General features: G+C 41.3%; 2 protein-coding genes across 2 annotated transcripts; both read left to right on the top strand.

Annotated features, from left to right (window-relative positions):
- Positions 1 to 7553: 7553 nt before the first annotated feature.
- Positions 7554 to 11405, top strand: LOC141018972 (volume-regulated anion channel subunit LRRC8D). The gene is made up of 5 exons (XM_073493728.1): positions 7554 to 7901; positions 8454 to 9041; positions 9219 to 9469; positions 9752 to 10129; positions 10283 to 11405. Exons 1-5 carry the CDS (start codon positions 7554 to 7556, stop codon positions 11403 to 11405), a joined length of 2688 nt encoding a protein of 895 aa, XP_073349829.1.
- Positions 11406 to 12946: 1541 nt separating this feature from the next.
- On the top strand, positions 12947 to 19544 carry ddx39ab (DEAD (Asp-Glu-Ala-Asp) box polypeptide 39Ab). The gene is made up of 10 exons (XM_073494855.1): positions 12947 to 13026; positions 13944 to 14160; positions 14669 to 14796; positions 15387 to 15663; positions 15805 to 15923; positions 16072 to 16203; positions 17328 to 17437; positions 17656 to 17800; positions 18436 to 18583; positions 18975 to 19544. Exons 2-10 carry the CDS (start codon positions 13953 to 13955, stop codon positions 18989 to 18991), a joined length of 1284 nt encoding a protein of 427 aa, XP_073350956.1. The 5' UTR covers positions 12947 to 13026; positions 13944 to 13952; the 3' UTR covers positions 18992 to 19544.
- The last annotated feature ends 373 nt before the right edge of the window (positions 19545 to 19917 follow it).

Here is a 19917-nt window from a genome sequence, read left to right as displayed (position 1 = left end):
CTGCAGTCTCTCTGTCACTCACTTCCAAAACAAATGCCGCTGGCATGCGCTAGCAGAGATCTTTACAACAGCAGCCGCTGGTGTCGTACCGCTTTTGTCCAAAGTGGCCGCTAGAATCAACAAAAACTGAAAATTTATTTAAAAAATTAAATGAAATAAATGTGACTGCAGTATAAAGATGAGAACACAACAGGGGAGGATACAGATCTCTATGCATCCATACATGTATGCTGGGAAGAGTTTTAATGCTAGATGACACACAGGTCCAAGCCCAGTAATAGAGAACCATATGCATACATGTATACAGCTACCATTACAGTATAGCAGCATACGAGTTATCTACTAAATTGCTGTTTTATTTATTTTAATTCAGACAATTTTAGAGATAACCAATAGTCCTAACAGTAACACATTTTAGATGTTGTTAACATCTCACAGTAATGACACACACACACACGCAACACTGCAAATATGTCATTAGTGGAGAATGAATGGATAAATTAACAGATATCGATATTTTTATTTACTTCTTACTTTAAGCAAACAAAATTAAAAACATTTTCATCAAATCATTTATCTATTTGTCAATCCCACTCATGTACTTTCTCAATATGCCTCTCGTGACAACAATGTAGGTACTTTGTAGTGCATTGGATTACATCATTATATCAAGTGAATTGTCTTCAGTGATCACAGAAACAGAAACATCGCATTATCAGGCAGCCTCGGGGTCAGGCCGCAGTCTCAGCTTTTTGGTGTTTATCTGTGTAGCTGCTGTGGCTGGTGGCTTACTGTGGTTTCAGTCAGGGGAGTTGACACATGAAGTGCTGTGCCACTTTCTCACGGCCAACAACTTCTCTATCTCTCTGTCACCAGTTTGCCCCCACCCACCCATTTTACATTCATTTCCTCAGCGCTTTTCAACTTTCTCTCACTTTGGTTAGCAAAAGATCGAAGGTTATGGACAGTGCAGGACTTTCTTTTACTTGTTAGGCGAGGGAAAGGAAATCAGAAAAAGTCTGAGAATTGCCCTTACAGTACATGATGCATAAACACCAAAACTGTATTTACCAGAGCCATGGGAACTGTGGACTCTACCAGCTCTCAATATCACACTATATCACAGAGTCATAAACTAGAGTAAAGCCACAACACTGTCAACTCGGCCTGTGCCTCCCACTGAACAGGAAACAAGTATTTTGCGGAGGTATTTTTCTTTCTATGTTACGGCTTATCACATCCTCCTACTCTTTTCAATCAATTGCTTTCAGATTGAAAACCTCACAGATTCACATTAGGGTCATTCGAAGAGTTTTCCATCAAAGGAGTTACTGACGACAAGCATGTGTTTGTAGTGGGATGAAGAGCTCTCCCAGAGTGTTTGTGCTTATTTGCATTAATATGTTCCACTCTTGCTAAACAACTGTCACAATGCTATTTAAGGAAAGATGATGATACGTCTGATGGGCAGATGAACAGATGGGCATCCCCACTCCCACACATGCAGCCAGTTCTCTCCGAGATTTGTATCGCTGATGATGCAGGGTTACAGAAAGGTAAGGGGGTGTGAGAACTCTAAAATGACTTGGTACCCAAGACAGCCACTGCCTACATCTGCAAAACTGGTGGTGGTATATGGAGAGAGCCTAAATATATATAACCACATGCCTAAATAGTAAATAAATGTATGATTGTATATATGTTATATAATTGTGATTGCATGTTGTCACCTTGATGTCAACATTAATGCCCTAATTTAGAATGACAATAGCATTGTATCAAAAAGGACTTCAGAGTTTACAGCTATGCTCGCAGCTCTGTGTGATGTGGCACAGTGGCGCTTGAGCTAAATGCTAACGTCAGCATGCTAACATGACAAAATGACAACACAAACGTACCAGTGTTTAACAGATATACATGATGTTTACCATGTTTGTCATAGTTAATTTATTATATTAGCATGCTAACCGTTGCTAATTGTCACCAAACACAAAGTATACCCGAGGCTGATGGGAAAGAGATTAGTTTTATACAGGTATAAAGTGCTGCAGGGATGACGTATTTTTCTAGGATAAGGTTTTGGATCATTGCAGAAAATATGCCCTGTGGCAAACAAACGTTTAAGATACCTACATGTTTTGTAAATCTTTACAGAGGTACACCACTTTTATGATTTCCACACTTTTATGTCACCACCACTAAGCCTCCTACCACACTAAACAAACTTTACTAGAAATTGATCAATATATAAGTTGTAAAGTTTGAATAAGAAAAGTACTACTAGTGTGTAAATGGTGATGGTGATGATAATGTTTAATGTCCTCGATAACCTCTGTAGTCTTATCTAGCAGCCTGTAAGCGACTGCCATTTTTAAGACATGTACATGCTGTATAATTCAAATGTGGTGTATAAAGTGATGTGTTTCATGTCGTAGAACAAAACATAAACATCTCTTAAACTTGTGTTAACTGCATGTCTCATTGTAGGCATTTCAGCAAAAACCCATTGACTTTGAGAACCACAGAACCAGACGTTCTAAAATTCGTACTTATTTCCAGGTTTCATTCCTGCCCCATTCTATTTGATCATAAACTAAAGTACTGGACAAATCAAAATTTGATGCTATGATGGCGCTGGATGGAAAGTCATTACAAATCATCCTGAAGGGGCCGTGCATGTCTGTACCCAGCTGAGTCCATCCAATAATTGTTGAGACATATGTCAGAATAATTTGGGAACCATGAGTTGTTGAGAAATTGCAGTGTATTCTGAATGGAATGAAATCGAATGAATGTATAAAATGCACATTCATCTAGAAACACAGTTGGCCAACACAAGAACTCATTAAATGTAACTGTACATTACATTTAAGGCTACAGCCAGCAGACGGTTAGCTTAGCTTACATAGCATAGACACATTTTGTCTCGTTTGTTTAATATGTGTACTGGGGTATATTGTCTTATCATCTTATTCTTATTTGTGTTCATGTTGTATGTTGGCCGTTTTTTTGAATTTATAAAGTTATTCTAGATCCTTATCCTCATACGAGTTTCTTATGTAACTTCCGCCTCCAAAATCCTTCAACATAGCAGAACCAACTATTAGGTACCGTGCTTCATGACCTTTTTTCGTCTCTTCAGTCAGTGTATCAATCACCTTTCTACTAAATGTTACAGATTGTTTAGCACAAACCAGAGCAACATAATGTGTGTGTAAATGTCTTAAAGTCAAGTTTAAAAATATACGCTGCTATTTGATGTGCTGATGTCTGTGGCCCTTCTTGTGATGTTCTTTCATGTCATGGTCGTGTGATTTCTGTCACATAACACAACCCCACCCAAAAACATCCCTGGGCACGGCTGTGTGAGTGCATCAGTGTGTGTGTGTGTGTGTATTGCAGATGAAGAGGTGTGAAGCCGCACGCCTTTTTCGCAGCAGAACTCTGAAACCGAGGGTGTTGATAGGATATCGGCCCCTAGTTCTGTTGGGCTTGCCACACCACAGGCCTGCAGTCTAATTATATATCAAACGTCCCTGACAGCAATACCAAAAGCTTGATCAGTTTCTGTTGCTGTGAGAATGTGGGACCTTAAACTAACAAAAACGAAATTGGTGACCGGGGGGCATAGATTACATTTATATTTAAGTTGTATATGATGACTTTTTAGTATAAAAAAAATATATATCCTGTTTACTAGTGTTAGGACAGGACGTAATGACGCATCTATTTTAAAGAAATAGTTACACAGTTTTGGAAAGTCATTTACATTTGCTCACTTTCTTGAAGAGAGTATTTTTTCATTAAAGTCATTAATATATAAAACAAAGTCATTAATACATATGAAGACAAGTTAAGAACAGAGCCAGGGGGAGAGCTCACACAAAAACAAGGAGCACAGATAAAAAAAATTGTATATGTATATGTAACTCCCCAAATAATCAATACTAGAGATTTTTACATGTGTGTACCAATTAAACAAACAAGATGTGTCATGTTAATTCTGGTTTGAAGTTCTCGGAGTTGGAGATGAGTTGCTAAAGTGAATCTAAGATGTCATTGTTTGTTTGGTTAGATTCAACTTTGTACAGATGTTTCTGGTCCCCAGATGATGACATGTAATGACTTTGGTTTCCACTGACCTTTCTTAAAGGTGCACTATGTAGTTTTGGTGAAGAAACTTCATTCAGTATAGAAAGATCTTCTCTTTACTGATTTTTTTATGACTAAGCAAACTAAACAAACAAACTCTCTTCGTTTTCCTGACTGAATAAACAAACTGACCTTAAAGGACAACACAATTTATACTGTTTTACTTTGTGTACATGTGGCGGACCCTGCCACCTTTCTAGCTTCAAACAGTGTTCTGGGGACCTTATTTTCCTCTGATAACAGCTTGTTCATTCAGTTATGGAAAAAATAAATATTTCTGAGTTTTTATTATTACCCCATTAATATTGTAAATATTTAAATCCTGAGTTTGAATTTTATCTCCCAAACTACATAGTGCTCCTTTCAGGCACCATGAGCTTTTAATGAAAGGACCTGACAACTATTGGATGGATTGCCATGAAGTTTGGTTCAGACATCATGTTCCCCTCAGGATGAATTGTAATAACACTGATGATCCCTTAACTTTCATGAAGCCCCATCGATAGGTCAACATTTTCATTTTTCCACCTGCTAAAAATGACATTCTCCTCAGTCTCAGATGAAGTAGGTGCTAATCAGCAGATGTTAGCATGCTAACATGCTAAACCAAGATGGTGATTAAGGTAAACAGTATATCTGCTTAACATAGCATTGTCATTGTGGGCATGTAAGCATAATGACATTAGCATTTAGTTAGCGTAGCTGTGCCTTATTACAGTGTCACAGAGCTGTTAGCATGGCTGTAGACTCTCTGTCTTGTTATTTAACATATGGTGAGATGTGCACAGAAATGTTAGGAGGACTGGATGAGTTCTAGTTCATTTAAGCCAAAGTATTATTTACAGTAGCACTACATTCCTCCAGTTTGAAGTCATTAGGGAAGTTGGAACAACAGGCTACATTGGTCCCGTCAGGACACTTGTGAAGGCCATGTGAATAATTTTATACACACACTTAAAGATTCAGCGAGCAACACATCTGTACATAAAGCCCGTAAAACCTGCTCACAACATAAGTGAATGCAGTCAGTACGGCGCTGCACTGTGATTGCTCCTGCTGTTTATCAGATAGTGAAGATTGTACTTGGTTAAAGTACGTGTCAAGTTTCAAATTGACATTGGCCGTGGGAAAGAATATAGCGAACTTGATTTTGTATGTAGCAGTAGATGGTTATGATCTGTTATCAGAGGAATTGTCTCTGTCCTTCACAGTTACACCTTCACACTTGGTCTTGAGATTTTTTTCTGTGGCAGCAGTAACAGTCAATCTCCCTCACACATTTGCCACCGCTGCTGCAACTACCACACCACTATTCTTTCTTTGCTCTTTAAAACCCCATACTCCACACACACACACACACAAACACCCAAACTCACACAGTCACACATACAAACACATTTTCATGCTCGTGCATATAGTGCAGACACAAAGAAAATACACACACCAGCTGTGTCGAGTAGATCACGTTGTGGTTCATTGTCAGTTTGAGACTTTGCTCCAGATTCTTCTTGGCCCAAATACAAAGGAAAGAAAAAGTCAGATGTGACCCTTCCACGCGCGCACACACACACACACACACACACACACACACACATGCAAGATCTTAATCACTTTAATAACTCTCCTCGGTCGTCAGGCCTCTGCGACCTTTAACCTGTCGGGAAACAAACCTGGTTTCTCTACGACAGCACGAATACGCACATCCATTATGAGGTGAGAGTAGCGTGACTGAGAGCAGCAGCTTTAACTGGATAAGGACTAGAGAGTCAAATGCTGCTGTGTAACTCACATTACAGTGACTTCAGCAGCCTCTGCTGGATAATCCTGGTCACAAAGCTCTCATTTTAAACTTCCTTGAAAAAAGGTTGTGGGAAATTTAGAAGCAAAAGCTATGAACAGTTTAATTACACAGGAAAACATTTAATGTCGATTTACAGTATTTTATCAGAGTAACTGATTTCAGTTTCAGTGGTACTTTCCACTTCTACAGCACAATATCTCAGATGGTAATAATGTACTTTTTACTTTCCCTCAGTTGTCTGACCACCGTAGTACTATCTACTTTGATGCGTTTTATGATTTTTATGTACAAATGCTATCATGAGCTAAACAATATGATAAGAAATCACAGCTTCTAAAATCCAGCTGCAGTACTGAAACTCTTAAAGGAGCCCAAAATTATTTTACATTTCTTATACATGTATACAACTCTTCTTTTCTTGTGACCATGATTGTTGTCCAATATTCCTCCGATGTTTCCCTCAGTCCAAAAGGAGTTAAAGGTACGTAATCAAAAGATATGTAGTGGAGGCAGGACATTTTACAGTTTGAAAATAAACTTTATTGTCCAAAATGACATCAGTTCACTGAAACAGTAAACTTCACATCATTATAAATGACTCCAAACATGTTTTTCCTGCATTATGTTCTGTAAAAAACGGTTTTCATCTCCAGTAATACCAATTTATTTGTTATAGGCCAACATCGGTCGATAAAATCAAACAACTGATAGTTTATAAGTATTTTACATTTGATATACATGTGTATATACATTTTTCTAATAATATTTTTTCTCTTGCGGCTGTGATTCTTGTCTAATATTCCTCTGAGTTGGTCCTGAAGGAGTTAACGGGTGCATGTGTGCCCCCACTGGGTCTTGAACGGGCTTCTGGTGTTGAATTAGATTTTTTAGCCACACATCCTACACTGCCATGGCAACCGTTGAAAAGCTGTGTGTCGCCCAGCTGAGGAGGAGTTTGTGGTAAGTTTCAGGAGTTTTTCAGGGCAGAACCAGACAGCGCCGGTATGAAGTTTCTGTGAGGCGGCTGTGAGCTGGATCAGAGGAGGGAAAGAAAAGCAGGAGAACAAGCTGTTTACTCTGGTAGGTGAAAGTTAATCCTGGGCTGTAAAAATAACATCAATTGTTCTGTTCTGATTTGTATTTATTTGGCCAAGAAGTAGACTTAAGAGATGTTGCCTACAGTGGAAACGTTTGTACTATTTTATTTAGTTTACTTTTAATGTGCAACCACTGGTTTAAAGACTTTTAAAGGTCCAGGTTCGGTTTTTTACGGGACTTTAAGACAGGATCTCTGCTGGATACTTCTTATTGTGTGATCTGATCAGGTTGTTACTGGATCAGGCAGTGGTTACCAAAATTAGTGACCCCTTAATATTAAGATCAGGTCATTGTAATATTTTACGATGGCAGAAACTGGTGACAATAATACTATAGATGCTAATATTTGGTTGGTGTGCCAGTATTTTTTCCATCATCGAGTCACAGATTTTAATTTTAACACGTTAGACTCAACTTTGTAAATCACTACATCGGACAATGTGCATTGCCCAATAATTCACAATTATTTTAACAGTCATCCTTGTGAGGCCCAGACGTCGCCATGTTTTCCCTGTCGGAGCTGGCACCTTTGAACCAGCATCAGAGCCGTTCTAAGCTGCTGAAGCCCTGGTGGGAGGTGTTCATGGACTACCTGGTGGTCCTCATGCTGATGGCATCCGTCCTGGCTTGTACTGAGCAGCTGTCCAGGGACAGAGTGGTGTGCATTCCCTTGAATCAACTTGTCACTGCAAATAGTAGTGAGCGGAATCCATCAGCTGGTGAGGATGTGGCACTGACACCATCTTCAAAGCCTCCAACCCATGTGCCACCCAACATCCAGAATCTACAGTCTACAGCCCGGGGTCGACGCACGCATCTGGTCTACCAGCAATATGTTTACATCAGCCAGGTATGTCATACTAGCCTGAGTTATTAGTGTGTTAAGTCCTTTAAAGCAGCTTTAATCAATATGCACTTCCCCTCAGCTTTATGGAGCGTTATAGCGACTTTTATCTGATTATTTTGGTTTGTTTTCCTTCAACTTTACTGTTTTGGTTCACTCTTGCGGTTCTCATAGTGTTATGTAGGCCACAGAAGGCATCTGTTTTCTGCAAGCTCTAAAAATCCGCTGCATGCTACCAACACTAAATGGCAGACAGCCAAAGTTAGCAGCCAACTAGAGGAGCATTTAACAGCTACAGATCCAAATATTTCCCTCAGGGGTTGGTAGAGACCAAAGACAGAGCTAAAAGGAGAGCGGAGATTGGACTTAAATTCATCAGGTGGATAGAAACACGACTCCAAATGAATGCTAATGTTGCTTGCTGCTGGATGAGAAAACAAGCTGTCTGCTAACAAGTTTGCCTATAGGGTGATAATATGTCATATATAATATATTTCTGCTGCTAAAAAAATCAGTTATTGCAGGTTGAAGTGACTATGTGACAATCTGTCTGTCTAGGTGTGCTACCATGAGGCTTTGCCTTTGTGCTCCCGCTTCTTCCCCTACATGGCCTTGCTACAGACTCTAGTGCTGGTAGCCAGCGGCTCCTTCTGGCTCCACTTCCCCCACACCTCTGCCCGCATAGAGCACTTCCTGGCCATCTTGGCGAAGTGTTGCGAGTCACCCTGGACATCTCAGGCCCTGTCCCATGCTGCCCGGCAGGAGAACATCCAAGACAAGGAGGTGATGGAGGAGAGACGACCACCCCAACCTCATCCCTCTGTGAGGTCATATTCACCCCCAGAGACCCGTACAAGACAATCAAGCATAGACTCGGGTGCAGACAGTCCACTTTTGAAGTGGTCAGATAGGGCGTCCACAACTGCCCCTCCATCCCCGTGCCCTTCCACACTCTCCTGTAGCTCCACCCTGTCGTCTATATCCCACGGCTCCCAGGATCACTTTCTGTCTTCCAAGCCAATAATGGTTGACAGTCCCAGGCAGGTCATCAGTCTGGATAAGAGTGACGGAGAACAGGCCAGGGCGCTGTTCGAAAGGGTCAGAAAATTTCGGTCCCACTGTGAAAGCTCAGATGTCATCTACAAGGTGAGAGACCCTCTTGTGTAGACGATGTGCATGTATCATTTACATTGCCTGTTACCTTTATTTATTTCATTGTTCAAACACGTAAATGTTTGTAAATGGAGCACAGAAGGTTGTTTCATCTCACAACACAAGTTAATGTCTTAATGTATTCATTATACCCTTTTTCCATCTATTCAGGTCTACTTGGCTCAAACAATATTCAAACTGCTGATGGTAACCCTGATCATGAGTTACACCATCCCTGTTCTCAGCTCCTTCTCCTTCACCCACACCTGTCACCCTGAGGAGTGGGCCATGGTGGGCTACACTACCTTCCAGTGTATCCACGTGCTCTCCTCCCTTATACGCAAACTACTGGTGGCTTACCTGACCATACTGGGGCTGTACGGCCTGCTGAACTTTTACACCCTCAGTTGGATTTTACACAGGTTAGTGCATTTGTGTACAGTATATAAAGTTACATTTATTTGCTAAATTAATACTGAAAAACCCAAAACAATCGCCAGAACAAATGATTAATAGTCTGTTGAGACTTCAGTAGACCACACAGGCTGTAATTGTTCAAGGAGTCAGAAAAATGCCAATGAGGTGGACCATGCTAGAGGCATGATGATCCGATTAGATTAGTTTTGGATTTGTTTTGGGCTACAGCATATTCTGAGTAATACATTTCTTATTCTGTTTTTCCGTCTGTGCCCTGCTTACTGTAGCTCTCTACGCCAGTATTCCTTCCACTCTCTGAAGGAGTTGTGCTCCCTGGCAGACGTCCCTGACCTGAGAAATGACCTGGCCTTTCTGTTACACATGTTGGACCAGTATGACCCTCTGCTGGCCCAGCGTCTGTCTGTTTTTCTGTCCCCTGTCAGTGAGAGCAGGCTGCTGGAGGAAAACCTGGAGCGGCGCTGGGGGGAGGAGAAGCTGCGTGCCATAACTAGTGTGGATGCAGAAGGCTGCTCCAGACTGCAGCTGGTGGCCCTGCCTCGCCTCCCTCCGGCCCTCTTCACTCTCAGCCAGCTTCAGGTCCTCAAACTGGAGCTCATCACAGAGGCCAGGTTTACTGCACAAGTGGCCAACATGACCTCACTCAGGTATCATGTCTCATGATTTACACATTTTGACCAATGCAAATCAAATAAAAAACTATATGTGACACCTACCACTGAAAACTGAGATGTACAAACACTTGTTTCTTGTTTTTCTACGCATTTAATTAAGTCTTTTATTGTGAATTCCTACGGCAGAGAGCTCCACCTCTATCACTGCACAGCAGCGGTGGATCCCGGTGCTCTCGGAGTCCTCCAAGAGCGTCTGGAGGTCCTCCACCTCACCTTTACTCAGGCCTCAGAGATCCCCAGCTGGGTCTTCTCCCTCCGCAGCCTGCATGAGCTCCACCTCTCTGGCCGCCTGAGTAGTGATGGTGGAGTGGGCCGCAGCTGGGCATTGGGGAGTCTCCGGCACTTACGTCACCTCCGTGTGCTGGTGATTCGAGGCATGTTGCAGCGGATCCCTGGGGAGCTGTGTGAGGTGGCTGGCAGCCTGGTGAGGCTGGAGATCTACAACGAGGGGACCAGGTTGCTCGTCCTGACAGGCTTGAAGCGGATGGTGGACCTGACAGAGCTGCTGCTGCAGGACTGCCAGCTAGAGCGTCTGCCCTCTGCCCTGCTGGCTCTCACCAACCTGCGCACACTTGACCTGCAGCATAACAACTTGAGAACTCTGGAGGAGCTGCTCAGCCTGGCTCATCTGCGACGCCTCTCTTGCCTCAGACTTGCCTTTAACCGTGTTCTGGCACTGCCGGCCAGTGTTGGTGTGCTGCGAGGCCTAGAGCTCCTAGATCTATCCAACAACCAGCTCCAGAGCCTTCCCCCAGCACTCTTTACTCTACGCCGCCTTCGTAGGCTCCTGCTGGCTGGTAACCTGCTGGAAGGGCTGCCTGCAGAGGTGAAGTCACTGCAGCTGCTAACAGAGCTGGACCTCAGTGGGAACAGGATAGAGATCCTTCCACCTGGGCTATTTAACAGCTGTTTGGAGCTGCGCATCCTTAATGTGGCTCACAACTCTCTCAGTTCATTACCCAGAGGCATTGCAGCTTTAAGTCAGTTGAACAGGTTGGACTTGCGCAGCAACAGCCTGGAGGAACTGCCTGCTGAGTTGGGCTGCTGCTCAGGGCTGCATGGAGGTGGCCTCCTGGTGGAAGACTGGTTGTTTCTATCTTTGCCTCCCCATGTAAGGGACTTCCTGAGCCGGTCTTGCCCCACCTCTGGTACATACTCAGAGGGTCATTCCAGGCCCGAGTCCGACAGTTTCCCTTACTTCTCTCCTACACAGTGGAGCTTCTCTTCTGCTCTGGAATCACAGATATAAGACTGATCACAGAACAGTATCCAGACACTGATAGTATTCCCTCCTTTTTGTATACTGTTTTTTATACTTTTTTAAATGGGATTTTAATTTTGCAATGCTTTATTAACTACTCTTTTAAAATGTAGTTCCTGTTACTCCTTTTAAAGTGAAGCTTAAACAACTATTAAAATTGCATTTACGTTTTAGCCCACATACTACACATTTTCCACACAGATTTTTATACGACACTGAAATTAGTGTTAACTAAACTCATGTGGGAAAAAAAATCTTTCTCAAATGTAGTATTTGTTGTAGGGCTGTTTATAAAATATGTAAACTATGAATGATAAAATTAATACTGAAATTAATACTGTTAAAATTAGTAATAGCATGAGTGTGAAACCCATTTCAATACCTCTAAGGAATATTTCTAATCAGTATCAATATCTGTGTCATTCCCACTGAAGAACATGCAGTTCTAGTTTCTAACTGTGACCACTAGAGAACAATAAACATCATTATTTCTTGATTATTTCTGTCTCAGTGTTTGTTTCTGGTCATTCCTGTTTGGTCACTTTCACCAAGTGTTTATATGCTATCCAGTCTAACCTGATGCTAGTATGAGCTTTTCTAGCAGGTTACACTGGTCTCTACACCAGAGAAATTAAAATCAGCTCTTTATTAACACAAGTATTATCAATACCGGTGTTCTTGCTGCTGTTAGTAATGATTAGTGTTTAATTTTGTGCTGCAGTTCCTCATTGTGACCACTGGAAGACAGTGAAGACCCATGATTCTGAATACACTGATGTCAACACTAATACAAAGGAATGTGGTTGAATTATTTATACTTTTTTCTTTTTTTACATAAAAATGCATGCAAATATTTATATATTAGTTAACTGGATTTGTATCAAACTCTTTGGTATAACAGGTTAGGAAGAATTTGAAAAGGAATGAATGAATGAATGAATGAATGAATGAATGAACTGAAAAGAAGAAATCAAAAACCTATGTGTATAAAACTAAAACCAACTATTGCAACGCTAAAATGAAAGGAAGGGAAGTGGCTTCTTGTCATCTGTACAGTAAATACAAGTCACAATTCCATTCAAGTTTCATGTAAATATAGTTGCAAGTTTCCCCAGTAACATCAAAAATTGTGGTTTCTACAGTTCAAAGTATTTTTCCAGGCCAGATGCTTCATCCTGTAAATCAGTATCTGCTCATGCAGTCTCAGCACAGGCCTCAGACTTTATAAAATAATGTTTCACATTAATATAACAACACAAACACAAGACAGGTGCTGATATCCAAAGGCTTTTGCAGGCACAACTGTTCCCAGTTATTTATTGATTTCTTTAAAACTATAATAAGACAGTTATTTATTGTGCGCATTTATTTTATGACATATTTCTATATGGGCTTCCATACATCGAGTCCGTCACTGCCGTATCCCGCTTTTTTAAGCTGCGGTGGACTGCGGCACACTTTTCGTCCAATCGCTGGCTGCCTGGACCCAAATCCACCAATCATGTCAACGCTCTTCGGCGGAGGAGGAACTTCCGGTTAGTCGTATACCTACTGAGGCCTCCCCATGCGGTGTTGATCTGTAGTTGGACGCACAGCTAACACCGGAACGGTAAGAACATAATATTGCTTTCATTGTAGCATCTAGAGAGTTTTCAAAACTTTGTCCAAGAGGTTGCAAATAAGATTATGTTTACTTAAGTCACAGATAAACGCAGTTACTCTGAAATTAAATAGCTTCATTCATTGTTTGCTTTGCGGCGATACTGAGCTAGCTAGCTAGCGCGTTGAAGTAGATTGCTCGGCCAACCCACCCATTTTCCCAATACATGTAAATATCCAGTAAATGCGTAGCATTTTTATATTTTGCGTTAAGCGTTCTTTATAATCATTTACGTTTTATCTTCCCACGTATTTCGTATAGATTAGATGGACAGGTAGCACAATAGTCGGTGCCGTTTAGCTCCTTAGCTTGCCACGTTAGCAACGGTTATGCAACACAATAGCTTTCCAGTGTTGTAAACGGCTCAGAAGATAGCTAACCGGTTGGTTAATCCGGCACTTTCGGCTAAACTTAAAGGCTACGTTTGACCAGGACTGTATGTGATATTGGGTGCGTTTTTCAGAGTACAATTTCGGTTCAGAAGCATCACAAGAATTAAAATGTAGACCTTGTTTAATATACCCGTACTCTCAAATGTAGCTAAGTTAGCTAGCATTTCTCTCTCACTGGCCTCTCATTTTAGAATGGAGTTGTGGGAAACACACAACACAGCTAATGTTCACTGTCCGTCTTAAACAGATTGATGCAAGTATCACGAAAACCAGTTTTGTCTTGTTATGAAAATATGTAGATGTTTATATACGTTTCCACCCATGAAAAACATGTTAAATAAACGTACTTAAAAGCCTGTGGTGTAACCTGGCACAAAGAGTGGCACCAACAGGTGGGTTTAATTAACAGCCCCCCTGTAAACCCAACAAAGGGGTGAAGGTATTTAAAACAGTTTGGTGTTTTCCCTACTTTAGACAGACACAATGGCTGAGAACGATGTTGACAATGAGCTGCTCGATTATGAAGAGGATGAAGAGCCTCAAGGAGCCCCTGAGAGCGCAGCCCCTGCAGGCAAGAAGGAGGTGAAGGGCTCCTACGTCTCCATCCACAGCTCTGGCTTCAGAGATTTTCTGCTTAAACCAGAGCTGCTCCGTGCCATCATCGACTGTGGTTTTGAGCATCCGTCTGAAGGTAAGGGGCATTTGATCATCCCCACTCGTTGTCTGCACTTGTCCGCCTGAGGTTATGTTGTTTTTTATCACCATGCCCTCAACTGTGCACAAGTTCCTAGCTAGTTTGGGCACTTAGTATCGCTGCATCAGTCTAGATGTTATGTGGCTACTCTTAGAAAGATTTCTTACTTGTTGCATCTGTGCATTAACTATGAAATCAGCAGAGAAGAAAATTAAACTTTCAGGTGCACAGACAAGCAAAGGTGAAATCTTTGTAAGTGAAGCTTTATCTACCACCACTATTCCTCAGCTGAGACCTCTGAAGTTGCTGTGAATAATGCCATGCTACCTAGCTGCATTAAGCGGTTTTGCAAGAGCTCGACCTGCTTTACATGTTCTGTAAAGGTTTTAACATACTAGGCTGCCACACGTCAGGGTGCTTTGTTCAATAGCTTGAAATAATTGTGATACAGACCATCATATAAATGCACAAGTCCAAATCCTTTTTTGTGTGTTTCTTTCTGCAGTCCAGCATGAATGCATCCCACAAGCTATCCTGGGCATGGACATCCTGTGCCAGGCCAAATCTGGTATGGGCAAGACGGCGGTGTTTGTGCTGGCCACACTGCAGCAGATTGAACCCATTGATGGACAGGTTAGTACACATGTTGAACACCTAAGGTATATGTGTTAAAGGAAAGAGCATTGTCAAAGATGGTCCTCAACAGAAGCTTTTTTTTACATCCTCAAATCTTGGGTTTGAGGATCGGTTCATTTAGATTTATTGGTCTCCTTCCAGCTAGAAGTTAGTAATTGAAAGCACTGAGCAAAAGGTATGAAAGGCATTAACAATATTAAAATGTTCAACCAGTGTAAAGTGCTGCGTACTAACCCTTTCTCTGTGCTGCGGACAACAAACGTGTGCGCAGATAATAATTATGTCAGAATAGCTGCTATTAATAGTTGCACGTTAATAAATCATTTTTAAAAGTGTTACAAGAACTTTTTCAAGTCTACATGTCTATACTCTGAATTGTGTACTTTTAATAATTTTTCCTACCTTCATAGCTGTTACATACTTACCATACTACTTGTAAATCCTGCATTAGGTAGACCTCAGATGTCTTGTTCCACTGGGGAAAGGGATGTATTAAAAGATTTTGTTCTTGCTGCTTAAAAATGTGCCAGGGAGCTTTAAATTGTGCAAATGCAAAGTGTCTGAGTCTCTGTGTGTCTGCTCCTTAGGTGTCTGTATTAGTCATGTGCCACACGCGAGAGCTGGCCTTCCAGATCAGCAAAGAGTACGAGCGTTTCTCCAAGTACATGCCCACAGTCAAGGCAGCAGTATTCTTCGGTGGCCTGGCCATCAAGAAGGACGAGGAAGTCTTGAAGAAGAACTGCCCTCACATCGTTGTCGGAACACCAGGCCGTATCACCGCTCTCACCCGTAACAAGACCCTCAGTCTGAAGAACGTCAAGCATTTTGTCCTGGATGAGTGTGACAAAATGTTGGAGCAGCTAGGTGTGTTCGGTTGTGGAAATATTGGCTGACATTTCTTCTCAGTTCTCACTGGTTCCTGAATATATCTGATGAGGTCACTCACACCTCCAGACCTAATGTTTAATCAGAGCCGTTATTCATTTCTGTCTTTTTGTGTAACAGACATGAGGCGTGACGTACAGGAAATCTTCAGGATCACACCTCATGAGAAGCAGGTCATGATGTTCAGCGCAACACTGAGTAAAGACATCCGACCAGTCTGCCGCAAATTCATGCAGGATGTAAGTAATCGGTGAACAGAATTCCCTTGAACACTGTTTTATCAGCAGGGAAACTTTTTATGCATTAAAGCTGCTGCACATTTGAATTTCATATGATGTTATTGTAACCAGAAACTCAACAACTGACCCTCTGTCGCTTCCTCTGCAGCCCATGGAAGTATTTGTGGACGACGAGACCAAACTTACACTCCACGGCCTGCAACAGTACTACTCCAAACTGAAGGACAGCGAGAAGAACCGCAAGCTCTTTGACCTGCTTGATGTCTTGGAGTTCAACCAGGTAAAGTGGGTGGCAGGGGTTAGAAAATGGTTTAAAGGATTGTTAGACATTTCGAGAAATGCGCTCATTCACTTTTTGCCAAGGTGTGAGGAGGTCGATGCCACTTTCATGTTGTTTTGGTAAATCTGGCTTTGTTCAGACTGCATGCGAATTAGTTTAAAGTTTCTCAAACCAGATCTTTATGACAGATAGTTAATGTTGTCACAATACTGGGATTACTAACATTAATACAATATGTTAAAAATATCAATATTCGATATGATGAGGCAAAATTGACACAACATTGAGGGTATAACATTTTAAAACATAAATACAACCAGGCTTGTGTACTTTGTGTCAAGCAAAACAGCATCTCAGTTAACTTACTTCTGACCATAGTCTATCAACTGAAACTCATCTGTAAATGTGGCTTGGATGTAGTTTGCGAAAATTGCAGTTCATGTGTTTTTTTACTGCCATACCTCCTAAAATCAATCTGGCTACAGTCTGGACATAAAAAAAAACTGAATTTGGAGTTTGAACAAAGTCTTTGACATCACAGTAATGTTAGCCAGTTAGCTGAGCATAAAAAGGTAACAAAATCCACCTACCAGAACCACTACACTTGCCATTTAACACTTTGTATTTTTTTTAATCTGTACAAAAAGGGTATTGATGCATGGTATTGTGGGGTTTTGTGCCAGACTATTTCTTGGCTCTGAGCAGCTATCAGGCATCCAGTTGAGACAGGAAGTTACATGTTCCAACCAAGACATAGTCTGATGCATACACGCCTATAAGTGAACTGAAGTGTTGTTGTTTTTTGTTTGTTTACATAAATTTGGTAAGTGTATTACTCCTCTTTCCGGTCTTTTTTGCTAAGCTAACTGGGTGCTGCCTACAGTGTGGCTTTGAGCATACAGACATGAAAGTGGCATCAAACTCACAATCTAGCTCTTGGCAAGGAAGTTAATAATCCTATCACCCAAAATGCTAAACTATACCTTTAATGCTGGACAGTCACTGAGAAGTTCCACTCAATTTGATATCCCTAATTCAGGATCTGAATACCATCAGAAATCCAAATAGTGATTTAGGTTGCAGGCCTCAGCAGCTGTGTTTCACTGCCTTTGCTTTGCCTCTAGGTGGTGATCTTTGTCAAGTCAGTCCAGCGCTGCATCGCTCTGTCCCAGCTTCTGGTGGAACAAAATTTCCCTGCAATTTCCATCCACAGGGGAATGGCTCAGGAAGAGAGGTGAGACGTGAACATATACACACACACACACCTTCCTCTTACATACCCACTCTCATAAACATATGCTCTATTGAGCTCTGAATGCTAAGTATGTTTATGGAGCATGAGGCCTCATCAGTTAACTCAACACATCATTGCCTTCAAAGAGGGATACAGTCCAGTAATGCCTACAGCAGCTGTGTTGATAATTCTCCCTCCTCCTCCTCCTTACTCCACAGGCTGTCTCGCTATCAGCAATTCAAGGACTTCCAAAGGCGGATCCTGGTCGCCACTAATCTCTTTGGCCGAGGGATGGACATCGAGCGGGTCAATATCGTCTTCAACTACGACATGCCAGAAGATTCTGACACCTATTTACACAGGGTGAGAACTGGTGGCAGAGATACCTGCACATTTTTTCCCCCGTTATATTTCTTGTTTAAAATGTCTCTCTGCAACATTCTGGAAATAAGGAAAGTGGCGTGCCATAATGGCTGCATGGTTCTGTGAGTTGCTCATTGTATAACGTATTACCAGGGTTTCCTGTAGTTACTTTTAATTGTTTTTAATGTTAGGAAATGCTTGAATTCTCTTAAATACTCTTAATGCTTCATTTTCAACATAATCTGGTGTCTCATCCACACAATCACTCATGTACACCAAAAATCTAATACTGTAAATGAAATGAAACAATCACGTCCTTATATTTATTTCAGAATTTCTAAGAATTAATTATTATAAGTAAAACATACAAAGTTAGTATGAACAGCTGTTGGGGGGAAAAAGTGACGATATACATTGAATTCTGTGGGTACAAAAAATTCTGTAAACTTTTTCCCCACAATTGTGTTTATAATAACATTATAATGTGACATAGGCCTTGAGGGTCTGGACATTTTTGCTTTAGGAACCTTAAAGGTGGTTAGATTTTACCCTGTAATAGATGTAATAACCAGTATTGGATTTTCTTCACATGTTTTTGTGATGTAACTCACTCTGGCCTTCGCTGTGCCCATCAGGTTGCCCGTGCTGGTAGGTTTGGGACCAAAGGCCTGGCTATAACCTTTGTGTCTGATGAGACCGACGCCAAGACTCTGAACGATGTGCAGGACCGTTTTGAGGTCAACGTGGCCGAGCTGCCAGATGAGATTGACATCTCCTCTTACAGTAAGTGTTTCCATTTCCGAATGCCTGCTGTGGTGACCCGTTGGAATGATTGTAATTTGTAGATTAATGGGTTGAAAGCACTTTGATTTAAACAACCTATCACTGTAACATGTTGATGTTTCTGTGATTTGCTGGGTTGTTTTTAATCTGGTAAGATTTTGCCTATTGGACATAGCCCCACAGATACTCGACCGGTGTTACAAACCTTTTAGACATCTTGGCAACTACAGGCAGCAGTTGGTGCTGCCACGTAACTGTGGTGCTCTCATCAAATGGAAACTGCCCCTACATGTTTAACCTGTTGGTGAAAAGTTGGTATGCTCAGCTGTTGCTCATTGCGCTGGTCTTTCACATGCCCGACTCATGTCTCTTCTCTTCTGTCCCTCTTTAGTCGAGCAGTCCAGATGAGTCCTCCAGCCAAGCAGAAGTCTCCTCTTCATGGATCTTGTGTCTTGTATTTGGAAGTAGATGTACTTCACTGTTGTTTTGAAAGCTCTGCTCTGTTCCGTGTTCACCAAACATTTATTTTTATTGTCAGTTTTTGGGGATGGGACGGTATGGTCGGTTTTAATTTGTCTTTTACTATTTTTTGCTTTGTTTTACTTTAATGAAATTAAAACTTTTTATAAAATGCCATTTTTACTGTTGTGGTCTCTTGTAGGGCTATTATTGTCTCTACGCCATTATCATCGATTTCCATCTCAAGCAGAGCTCCACAGAGACGTATAGGGAAGTAGTTCTGAGGAACATGTAAAAGTGATTTTTAGCCCCTTTTTAAATGTTTGAACTAGTTTGTATAGGAAGTTTTGTGTTTTTTTTTCCCCCACTGCAAGAGTTAATCATTACAAAGAAATCAAGTAGACATGTAGTGACCATCAAGTAAAACAATTTTGGCTTATATGGCAGCTCTTTCTTTGAATATCCAACTGAATGCCTCCAATAAAAGAAGTCACAAAGTGGAGTCCTAGTGGTGAATTTACCCATTTTTATTTTAAGTATAGGCACACTGTAATGTGAAATATGTCTGTTGGTACCTTGATTTGTTTGTTTTTTTTATTTTAAATATTTGACACAACTACAATCACAATGTGTCAAATTGTTTGTTCAACAATGAATACTGATCCACAAGCAGTCAGATAACAGTTTGGCACTAATGGGCTTTTAGCCACACGCACAGCATAGTGGTTCCATTGATGGTGCGGTCCGTCTGTCCACTTTGGTCCAAACTGGGGCGCAATTTGGTAACATGCAATTACCATATTGTTTTTGATGAATTGAAATCATGTTAGTGAGGCACTGTGGTGCTACAAATCATAGACTCCAGACATAAAAGA

This window comes from Pagrus major, chromosome 23 (assembly GCF_040436345.1).
Source record: "Pagrus major chromosome 23, Pma_NU_1.0".
Lineage (NCBI taxonomy): Eukaryota > Metazoa > Chordata > Actinopteri > Spariformes > Sparidae > Pagrus > Pagrus major.
Note: the sequence above shows the minus strand (reverse complement) of the source record. Positions and strands in the feature narration are given on the sequence as shown.

What these genes read in the sequence shown, in the direction of transcription:
- ddx39ab (XM_073494855.1), top strand. Translation starts at nt 13,953, where the DNA reads ATGGCTGAGAACGATGTTGACAATGAGCTGCTCGATTATGAAGAGGAT. An exon ending in CAAAATGTTGGAGCAGCTAG is followed by an intron (nt 15,664 to 15,804) that starts GTGTGTTCGGTT and finishes TTTGTGTAACAG; the next exon opens with ACATGAGGCGTGACGTACAG. An exon ending in CTGACACCTATTTACACAGG is followed by an intron (nt 17,801 to 18,435) that starts GTGAGAACTGGT and finishes TGTGCCCATCAG; the next exon opens with GTTGCCCGTGCTGGTAGGTT.
- LOC141018972 (XM_073493728.1), top strand. Translation starts at nt 7,554, where the DNA reads ATGTTTTCCCTGTCGGAGCTGGCACCTTTGAACCAGCATCAGAGCCGT. An exon ending in AATATGTTTACATCAGCCAG is followed by an intron (nt 7,902 to 8,453) that starts GTATGTCATACT and finishes CTGTCTGTCTAG; the next exon opens with GTGTGCTACCATGAGGCTTT. An exon ending in CTCAGTTGGATTTTACACAG is followed by an intron (nt 9,470 to 9,751) that starts GTTAGTGCATTT and finishes TGCTTACTGTAG; the next exon opens with CTCTCTACGCCAGTATTCCT.